The following is a 10,767-nucleotide window of genomic DNA, read 5'->3' as shown; positions in this document are numbered from 1 at the left end:
AACAACTTGCAAAAATGTATTCTTTTGTGCAGCGTCTTTATCATTTTTAATTTTATCATTTAAAATATTTGCATAAACATCATATAAAAGTACTTTCATAAATATTACAATAAGGTTAACATTACACACGATACTCATTAAAATATAATTAAATAATTTTCTATAATACAATTGCCTTAATTCTTACGGAAGCTTAACAAGACAGGATATATTTTATCCAAACAATCCATTATGTCCTTTCGCGCTTTGGCTCCGGTGAACACTATTTTTCCATTTACGAATATTAAAAGGACCATACGTGGATTAACCATGCGGTATATTAGTCCAGGAAACAGTTCGGGTTCATATGAGCTGAATTGGCCATGCATTTGATTCAAATTTTCAAGGCGTATAGGAAACCTCAGATCCACAGTCGCTACAATATTTTGCAGCTTAAAATCTGCAAACTTCACGGGATATCCAAGTTTTTGTAGTATTCGCGCAAATTTTCTAGCGCCCAAACTTGCTTCTGCTTCGTTGCGTGCTCCTGTGCAAATTATTTTGCCGGTGCGGAATATAAGCGCCGTACAGCGTGGCTCTCGCATACGCATTACAACGCCATGGAAGCGAGATGGGGTATATTCAGAATTACGAGTGCGAAAATTTATATCCTGAAGATTTAATTCACAAGCGAGCGAAACTGTGGCCACGACATTTCTAGGAAATGTTAGAAATTACAGTTACGTGAACATGAATGAACGGTTATTGGAACGCGATATACTCACTGCAGTTTTACTTCATGTTGCACATCCTTTGGTTCAATAATCGGTGTGACGGCCGGTTGCTGTGGCTGTATAGTGCTGTGCGGATTTTGCTGCTATTTTATATAAAGCTAATGTAAAATTATTATTGCTTGATTACATGTTTACATTTAACTTACTTTATCATGTATGGCAACTTGTAACAAATTGCGTAAAGCAGAATCGTTATTTGAATCCATTATATTCTACTCAATATAAACAATTCCGCATGTGGCCTATAAGAAATAAACATAAAAGGGGATGTAGAAATAGCATCTGATGTTTATTCTTCTTCTTCTTCACGTACAGGGTTACTTTTTGCTACGAAGTACCTTATAGTTTTATAACGGGTCGTAACAATGAAAGGTGATGTATGATTAAAACGATGACAAAAATATAGTAAGGTAGAATCGCTGTGCAGCATTTTTAACATTTTTCGCAGTTGCAAACCATTAAGTCTCACCATCTCCCAATGCTTTGGTTTTGTTATTTCATTCATGTAAATTAGAAATTAAAAGTACTTGTATAAAAATGTAGTTCTTCTATACCGTAAAAGTGTTTTAAATTCGGATAAAAGCATAATAAATTTTAGTTTCACCTAAACGGGTATGAATAATTGAAAGTTGAGTGCAAGAACCGACGAATTCTTTTGCAACCTCTTTATTCCAAAGAATGGATGATCCAATGCTACCTTACAAGCAACCTAACCAATTCCGAATACGACTACCTGTTCCTGTACGGGGAATGCAGCTGGATTGAAAGTCCTTGGCCGGATATAAATTTTTATTTGTGAATCCCTTATAACTACAGGCCAATTTATTTTCTATTCGTTTGGAAAGGCCGTGCACATGCATACATACATAGATTCTAAATCAAGGTACCGTAAAACTGTGAAACTTGAAATCAAGTTTTAGTGTTTATATTGTATTTAGATTCTGTATTTTTATATGACATCAACGAATTAAGAATTACTACTTTTATATCACAAAGCAAATTTTTGGCATTTCTCCAGGTGCAAACATCAAGCATAGTTTTACCAGATTGAAATTTTTCGAGATGGAAGTATTTTTACGAAATATTTTGAAATTTGAATACCAGAAATTGCCAGTTGATTTAAACAATCAAAAAATTTCAAAGTTTTTCTCAATCATTTGGAAAATCCGTTGAAGAATATTGACGTGCAGGATGAGGAAATAAATAAAATTCAAATTTGATAGTTTTATGCCATAATAAGCTGTAAGTGTTAATAAATAATGTTTTTTTAATAAGGTTTTTGTTTTCAACAAAATAAACCAATTTACTTGACATGTAATATAATATTAATCTTGATTGCAATTTTCCTAATTTGTTGCTCACATTTAAATTGGTGGACTATATATGCTCCAAGATGACATAAATTCATCAGGCCAATCATTTGTCGATAATGGATGTTAAAGCCGTCGTATAAAATAATGATGGCCATCATATGACAATTAAACTGTATCCAAGTGAATACATTAATTAAATTAAACACTAACCTAAAATCTTGGAAATAATGCCACAACCAACGCGAATTTAAGCAAGGTGAAGTGACTAGGGTTCCATTGACGTTACCACCTTCTTAAGCTCCCGTCCTGTGAATGCCGTAATGGGAGTCCAACCACCAACTAATGCTGATGAAGAGCTCCAGCTTCCCCGTGAGACACGTGTAACACTGGCACAATTACGTTAACTCCAGAATCGACCCCGACATACCAAACATTTCGCACTTGTTACGTTAAAGCGTAAGAACTCAAAAAGAAAAGGAAAAGCGTAAGAACTCAAAAATTTGTTATTTTAGCGCAACTACTAAACAAATAAGAACGAAACAACCGTTATATTGTTTTTAATGATATTTTCGTGCAATTACATATTTTTTTCCTTGTAATACCTATATTATTAATATTTACGGAAACAGTTTTTCGTCTCTACTGAAAATGTTCAGATTTTGAGTTGTTACGCTTTAACGTAACAAGTGCGATATGTCCAGCATGTGAAGGCACCCCGCACGACTCTAACCACCTTTTCACATGCCCTCTAAAACCGACTCATCAAACACCCCTCTCCATCTGGACCCAACCCGTCAAAACAGCATATTTCCTGGGCCTACCTTAGATGAGCTAGACGAAGACGACCAGTGATATGTCCTACACTAGCGGGCCTTCTATTACTGTTAACAAACAAACTAGGGTAAAATGTACAGTTAAAAGTATTTTGATTTTGTAATTTGGTTTTTGTAATGCCAAATTTTCAATCAGAATGGATATAAAACAAGTACTGAAATACCTTTACATTCAAGCCTACAAATCGCAAAAAAAAAAATAATCAGCTGCTCTAGTTAAACAAATCAACGTAAGCCAAGAATTAAATCAACGTAAGTGAAAACATTCTATTGCAACCCTGATAATCGACCGCTGTCTAGCGAAGTTCACGGTGTATTATTCTCGAGTTGAATTAGAGTTTTGCAATAGAAATTTGAGAATTGTGAAACGGTTCGGTTGTGAGTGAATTTTCGAGAAAAATAAATATATATAAATAATTTAAAACAATATTTGGGCGTGCGGAAATTAGAAGTAAAAGTAGTCAAAATTTGCGTGGCCGGTCGAAATTTCACTGTGAGTTCATCAAGCATTTCCATGACTATTTTTTATCTAATAATTTAAAGTGAATATTCTGAAAGCAAAACAAAAACGCCAATAAACTAACGAAGATAAAATAAGTAGGAAGCACACAACGAAGAGAATAAGAATAGACAAGTGATTGTATTTCCAAATTTTCCATTCGTATGAAAAGACGTTTTTCAAAGAAAAAAATTGTAAATTGGTTTCCAACACCACAAAGAAAATATGGAAAGGAAATTAGTAGCTTAATTAAATTTCGAAAGCGAATGCAACAATAATGAAAATGGTGGTCATTGACACAAAATACGAAGTGCCAATATTAAATAGTGAACAAAATAGATAACATTTGAAAAAGTGGAACAACACTTTCTGAAGCGGAGGGGGTGAAAAAAATCATAGAAACAGAATAAAGAGCCTCCATAGTCCAGAAAGACAAGATTAGTGAAAAGTTTAAGAACTAAAACTTGAGCACAAAACTGCCGGTGGTCGGTCATTTACACTTACAACGTTGTTTTAAAGTAGAATCGTGAGACTATCATAATCGAAACAAACACCAACATTTGTCGTATGCCTTAATTTGGGCAAATTTCTTGTGATAAATCCGCGGTTCGAATATTTTTTAATTTGTTAAATGATTGTTTTTAAGTGCTTCTATTAATATATTTCATCTCCCAAATATTTTATAATATACTTTTATTTAAAAAAAATTGTTCTTTTTACTTAACTCGCACTAAAGTTTCGTTCGATCCCTTCGTGCATGCTGCCAAAATTGTTGCTGCAATTTCATCTGTTTCTTGATAACCTCCTAAAATCAAAAAACGAATTTATACAGATCCTCACCGACTTCTCATTATTCTCATTCGATCACCTGCATTTGGTCAAATTCATAGCCAGAATGTCGACTGCATTTCTTACCGCCATTGCGGTCATAATGTGCATCCTATTTCGTATACTAAACGTTAATAGTCAGCCACTAAAGCCAAGCGTTTGGTGTTTGGATCAACAGTTCCTGGATTGTATTTACAAGATTGCGCCAGTACTTAGAGAACCGTAAGTAGAACATTGATCGTTAATAAAAATACTATTTGGTAATATGTTTATAACAAAATATAACAAAATTGGAACAAAACGGCTAACTACTTTAGAAAGTTGAATATATGGGGAGGGCTTATAGTTGTATTTGGGGGAAAAAATATTTATCCTGCATATTATTTATCAAAAAAAAAAGTAAAAATAAAAAAAAATTAAATAATAAAAAAAAACTTCGGCAAAATTGTTATCAAACAGCAGAAAATATAAATATTGATATAGGCGAAATACAACCTCATCTAATGACTTTTAAGGAGCAACCTTTTTTTCAATAAAACTTATAACTGCCCCTGATTCATTCATTTGATTTATTATAGTAAAGTAATCCGTATGAATAATATTGCGTGGATTGTAGGCTTTTAACGATTGACAAATGGATTTGTCAATATAATATTGCAAATCAATATTTAGTATGAAGTTGCAGCTGTTTCATAAGATTGTGATTTGATAACACTTATATGTACCTATACCTTACATTTACATGCTACATACACATATGTATGTATATTACACAGTTCAATAAATTTTAAATTATTAGCCTAGCTTAGCCTGGCTTAGCTTAGATTTATTAATGTTTATACACGCTTTCGTTTTTACTGTTTCCTGAAAAATCTAATGATCGTATAGACTACGAGTACTGGGTAACTACCACTATCTTGCTAAGTTTTATGTGCTCACATACATATATTGGTATGTATGTATGTGCCTTATATGTTCCATGTGTTATAAGGTTCTAAAATCCTGACTTGTAACATTCATATGTGTATAGGTACATATGTACATATGTTCATCTTTAGATATTTGTGTTACTCCCACACATATGCAGTGTTTCTAATAATATCATAGTGTGTGGTGTGTGGTGTGTTCTTGCACTCTCTACTATTTTTGTATTTATCCTTTCACACAACTTCCCTATCAAAATTATATATCTTACTTGTTTAGCATTGTACTATTAGAAGTTCTTAGTGTCCAAAATCAATAACTTGCATACCACCTTGATTCATCAACTATTGCAAGTATGCTAATATGGAATTAATTAGTGAGCGGCTGCTAGAAAATAAAAGGAGCGTCTAGTGCAAATAAAACTAGGTACATAAAATAAAAATTATTTGCTATGGTTAGAGGAATATAATTATATGTATGAATATATGTATATGCAAATTATTATTATTATTGTTGTTGTTGTTGTAGCAGCAAAACATTCCCCATACATGTACGGGAGTGCTGCTGGAGTGACAGTCCTTGGCCGAATATATAGTAAATCCAGGTCGTTCCGGTAACGTAAAACCGACTGTCGGGAGGGAATGTAAGCAATTTGTCGAATATACTTCTGCTCAAATATGAACGAGACGTTATCAATAAAACGGTCCGCATATGACATATGGCAAAAATAAATTTTTTGTTTTTTGGTAGGACTGTTATATCGTTCCGCAAGCACCGTATTCGCCTGATATGGCTCCATGTGACTTTTTCCTGTTTCCCAAGCTCAAGTTGCCGCTCCGTGGAAAACATTTTGAGACAATTGGAGTCATAAAAGAGAATTCGAAGAACACACTCGAGCTTGACTTGTTTACAGTAGCACAGAAAACAAACTATGTGACATATCACGCTGAAATTTGCCATGTAAGCTTATAACAGTCCTACCAAAAAACAAAAAATTTATTTTTGCCATATGTCATCCGCGGACCGTTTTATTGATAACGTCTCGTTCATATTTGAGCAGAAGGTATGTATGTACGTGCATATACTTACGAACCAAATAAGAAATCACGATATTTTGACCAGTTTTGACTAATTTTTTTAATTTTCATAAATTTTTTATTCTACAATAAATATCATATACATACTTATGGTATATCAAAGCTTCGAGCAAATTTAAAAAATTCGAAACATTTTCATCAAAATTTCAAACGTTTGGATCAGAATTAAAAAAAAAAAAGAAATCGTTGTTTTGTGATCATTTTTTTCCCTGAAGGCAGAATATTTCGGAATAATAATATCCATCATTGTGTAGCACGGAAAAAGCTGGGAATATAAAAATAAACTCTGAGGAAAAGTAGTTTTTATTCGCCAACACCTATAAAACTAAAAGTTTCGAATTTAGAAGAGCGGTCATCTTTAGTGACAAAAGCAAGCATAACATTTTTAGATTTTTTCAGAGGAAGTGTTCTACTGTTTCTTCCACGTCGTTTTTGGGCCTATCTCGACGATAAAGTGCGGGAACACAAAATTCCATTACAGAGTTTTTGTTGTTGTAGAGTTTACTATTAACCCTCGGTTGGGCACCCGTGTCTGGCCAAACTGGTTTTTCCGATTTTGGACGTGAATTTTATATATTTCTATTATAGCTAACGACTTCAGCTTCCAGACAGCTCCGTAAAATTTAACTTTCTATCGATTTATGGATAGAACCTTTAAGAAGGACGAAAAAAGGCTAGACCCGGGTGCCTAGCCGAAGGCTTTAAAAAAGGTGTCTAAAGGAGGAATAAAGACTGACTAAGGCTGGTTTGTTCGATCAATAGGTTAAGATGCCTGGAGAATTTCGTTGGAAGTTGATAGAATCTATGCCAAGACGTTTAGAGGTTATTTCCAAAATTAATGGTTACTAAGTGAAATATTGAAAGCTGCACATACATATACATATTTATTCATCACTAAAAGGGCAAAGCAAAATACTTTTATGAGCAATGAATTCTATTTTTTCGTATTTTTCAGTTTATAAGAAAAAAAAATTATTTTTAAGTTTTGCTGAATTATTTTTTAGTATGAACCTTTAATTTTAATAACTGAGCGGAATGAATTTTATTTGCATGTAGCTATGTATGTATGTATGTAAGTATTTCTCTGCTTCTATGCACCTACATATCCGCAGATGAATTTCATCACCAAATTACTCCGGAAACTTGTTACTTAGCCGCTCTGCGCAAACGATGACTAAACATATGAGTTCTAAACTTGAATTATTGCTCGTGTGGGTGTTTGTTTGCTCTGGACATCTGCTAAAAAATCCACTGAAGCTTTTCATTGGCATTATCAATCTGAAAGACTGCTTACATTGCTGTGATTTACATTCGAATATGGAATGCTTTCTATTTTCCTCTGAAACATTTTATACTACAGTCTGTACTTGTCGTTGACACAAACGCCGCTATGTCTGAGATTTTCCTAAATTAGCAATACAAACAAATTCATTTAATCGAAGCTCACTTTTTTTGCTAAATTTCCAGTTTCGTGCTTAGTTCTCATTATAATACAAATTTATTGTTCGCAGCACTTCTTATTGGTGGGTGTGTGTGTGTACACTTAGTTGTGCATGCCATAGCAATCGAATGCCGGCAAAAATGTGCTTTCTGCGTTGAATATGCATTAGCTCATATGTATGTGTACACATATACATACATACACTCATTATCATGTGCATAATTTTGAGCCACTTAATCTAAACTAAACGGTGATACATTTTTGTTTAATAACAAAAAATTGCGTAATTCGGCCACACTCAGTTCACACCATTTCATATACACTTGAGAACTTATGTATGCACATGTGAACATACAAGCATTCATATAAATATTTTGCTTGGAAGTGCTAAATTTTTTTATAGTTCAGGTGTTCACTTGCCTTACTCACCTGCTTGGCATATATTGTTGATTGTTGTAGACAAAGCGTTTGAATGTCAATAAGCCTATAGCCCTTTAATTCCAGTAGATAGCAAATTTGTTGTTGGGTTACAAAAAAGGCATGTTTGGTTTAGAATTTGCGACGCAGGAAATAATTAGTCTGGGTACGAGGTAGTATAAGTACATGTGGCAAATTTGAGTGTTTGCTTCCACTACTACTACTGCCACCACCACTACCACTTCTACTGACTGAGTATCGAAATTTACCAAAACAAGATTTTTTTGGGTGTATTATTTTTAAAACCACAAATTCTAAAATTTTTAAAACCACAAATTCTAAAATTTTTAAAACCACAAATAGCAAATTTGAGGTAGTATAAGTACATGTGGCAAATTTGAGTGTTTGCTTCCTCTACTACTACTGCCACCACCACTACCACTTCTACTGACTAAGTATGGAAATTTACCAAAACAAGATTTTTTTGGGTGTATTATTTTTAAACCACATATAATTCGAAAAAATGCTCATTTGCAATTTTTTTTTTTTGTGTTTGATAATTCCCACTGACATATTTTTCACTACTTTTGCAATATTATCTTTATCGCGTTTTTTTTCCATGACTCATTATTTTACTTATTGTGCAATAAGTTATCGACAGTATAGTAATAAAATATATTTTGAAGTTGCACTTTGCATCCTACAGCAGTTCTGTTTTCTAAAGGGCGATCAATTTAGAGGCATCGAATTTTAAATTGAAATAAAACAACAAAAATTCAAATTGATTGGGCAATCTTTATTATTTTTAAACCCATGACATTTATTATTTAAAGATAATCCCGCAACGGCGCCATAATTCGGCCTTTCCTAAACACAATTTTAAATGACTCGCTGGAGGACTTCCAATGCCTCTATCGAAGCTGGTTTATCCACAAAGCATTTAGACTTTACATATCATCTCACAAATAAAGGGCATCATTGTCCTATTGTAATTGGAAAATTCTGCTGTAAACGCCATTTCGGTCATAGGCGAGCGCTACAGAAGCATAATAAATGGTTTTCGGTAGCAGGGAAGTGAGGACTTGAACTCGGACGATCTTTCTTTCAGCAGAATGACAAGCCCATGGTTGAATCGTGCCAATTTTTGTAAATAAATAAATAATAGTGTTATCAGCCGTCTCGTCGATGTCAATTTGACCTCTTTGACACCGTTAGACTTTTTTTGTGAGGTGAAGTATCGATATTATGCAATCAATTCATTAACGATTCAGGCCATTAAGCGAATATCGAGCCAGAAACCGTCACTAAGGTCTTGAAAAGCTGGATAAAAAGGATGAGCTAAACCTAGATGATGGAAATATTACAATATATTTCATTTTTCGATTAAACTAATAACATATCGAACACAATTTATTTTTGTTTTAATTTAAAACAATTTTTATTTTTTTACTTTTTAAAAAGAAAATACTGCATGGTTTAGTCGGCACGCAGACGATTCCATGTAAAGTGTCTCCTAACCTATGAGGAATTTTGTTTTTTATTTCATCCTCCGTTGGAAACTTTTTATAGAATCTTCGGTTGGGCACCCGGGTCCGGTCTTTTTTGTCCTGTTCGAGAATCCTATTTAGAAGAAAATTAAAATTTAGGCCGCCTCTCACAAACGCTTACATATTTTAGAAATAAAATCAAAGAAAAGAGTGTCACTAAATTTTCTTTGAGTACAAATTTACGCGAAAATTTGAGCTTTCTGAACTAAAATCGACACATAAGTTCTCCTCGATTTGAATTCTCAAGAGTTAAAGGTGTTTTGTGTCCCAAATGTTACACCATTTCAATTTCGATATCCTATTTGGTTTACAATGCGTATATCACGCTTAATTTACTTAAGGGGACCCGGTGGTCTAGAAATTAAAAAAAAATCGAGTTTTTTTTTTTTAGATATTTCGAAAGTATAGTATCTTAAGAATATACGGAGAAATTTTCATGGCGAAATTTCCAATATTATAGCTTCTACAGCCCATTAACTCGGTAGAGAGCGGTCCGCGCGCTCCTGTACCTCAAACTTGAAACTCATTTATCTCGAAACGGCTTTTTTTCGGCCTGGTGTTGTAAAAAAAACTGTTCAACCGAATCGTCTGAAATTTTAATATGCTGTTCACAACATCAACGGCTATCACCCGTACTAGAATCATATTATTATTTCAATTATTTCGTATTTTTTTTATTAAAAAACTGGAAAAAAACCTATTTTTATAGTGTCAAATTCAAAAACGCGGCATTTTGTGAATTTTTTTTTATTCTAGTACAAGACATAGCTACAGTCATACTGCTTAAAATGTTTCTTGGTTTTTGTATTTCAGATAAATAGAAGAGACGAAACCGACAACACCGTCCAGGTTCAATTTTTCGGGAGGGTTAACTTCAGCACCATTTTTAAAATTTTTTAAATTAAGTTTTTTCTTTTCATTTTTGTATGAAAAAGAATTTAAATAAAATAAAATAAAAAAAATCCTGAAAATATCCTAAATTTTCGAGCTCTAGACTACCGTGACGCCTTAGAAATTTCAAAAAAATTTTTTTTTTTTTATAAGCTTAAAAAATTCTTTGAACCTTTTAAAATACAGAACAAAAAGTTTTATACG

General features: G+C 33.2%; 2 protein-coding genes across 4 annotated transcripts in view; one reads left to right on the top strand and one right to left on the bottom strand.

Moving 5' to 3' along the window:
• Positions 1-17: 17 nt before the first annotated feature.
• Positions 18-1,030, bottom strand: LOC129246991 (TBP-related factor). Of its 2 annotated transcripts, none has more exons than XM_054885806.1 (3): positions 920-1,030; positions 765-856; positions 18-696 (listed from the first exon to the last, which is right to left on the bottom strand). In XM_054885806.1, the coding sequence occupies exons 1-3, from the start codon at positions 977-979 to the stop codon at positions 177-179; spliced, it is 672 nt and encodes a 223-aa protein (XP_054741781.1). In that variant the 5' UTR covers positions 980-1,030; the 3' UTR covers positions 18-176. The 2 variants fall into 2 exon arrangements, with proteins under 2 accessions (XP_054741781.1, XP_054741782.1); XM_054885807.1 differs by having other exon boundaries at positions 765-853; positions 920-1,022.
• Positions 1,031-3,271: 2,241 nt separating this feature from the next.
• The window catches only part of LOC129246990 (abhydrolase domain-containing protein 2), a 36,795-nt gene continuing 29,299 nt past the window's right edge, over positions 3,272-10,767 (top strand). The window contains exons 1-2 of one of the 2 annotated variants that reach the window (XM_054885803.1): positions 3,272-3,412; positions 4,155-4,468. In XM_054885803.1, coding sequence (XP_054741778.1) covers positions 4,176-4,468 — 293 coding nt within the window. In that variant the 5' untranslated portion in view covers positions 3,272-3,412; positions 4,155-4,175. Of the gene's footprint in view, positions 4,025-4,154; positions 4,469-10,767 lie in introns of both variants that reach the window. The other variant, XM_054885804.1, reaches the window with a different exon arrangement.

Source organism: Anastrepha obliqua, chromosome 5, assembly GCF_027943255.1.
Source record: "Anastrepha obliqua isolate idAnaObli1 chromosome 5, idAnaObli1_1.0, whole genome shotgun sequence".
In the NCBI taxonomy this organism is placed as follows: domain Eukaryota; kingdom Metazoa; phylum Arthropoda; class Insecta; order Diptera; family Tephritidae; genus Anastrepha; species Anastrepha obliqua.
The sequence above is the reverse complement of the archived record's forward strand: the minus strand, read 5'-3'. Positions and strand labels throughout refer to the sequence as shown.

What these genes read in the sequence shown, in the direction of transcription:
- LOC129246991 (XM_054885806.1), bottom strand. Translation starts at nt 979, where the DNA reads ATGGATTCAAATAACGATTCTGCTTTACGCAATTTGTTACAAGTTGCC. An exon ending in AAGTTGCCATACATGATAAA is followed by an intron (nt 857 to 919) that starts GTAAGTTAAATG and finishes TATATAAAATAG; the next exon opens with CAGCAAAATCCGCACAGCAC. An exon ending in CAACATGAAGTAAAACTGCA is followed by an intron (nt 697 to 764) that starts GTGAGTATATCG and finishes AACATTTCCTAG; the next exon opens with AAATGTCGTGGCCACAGTTT.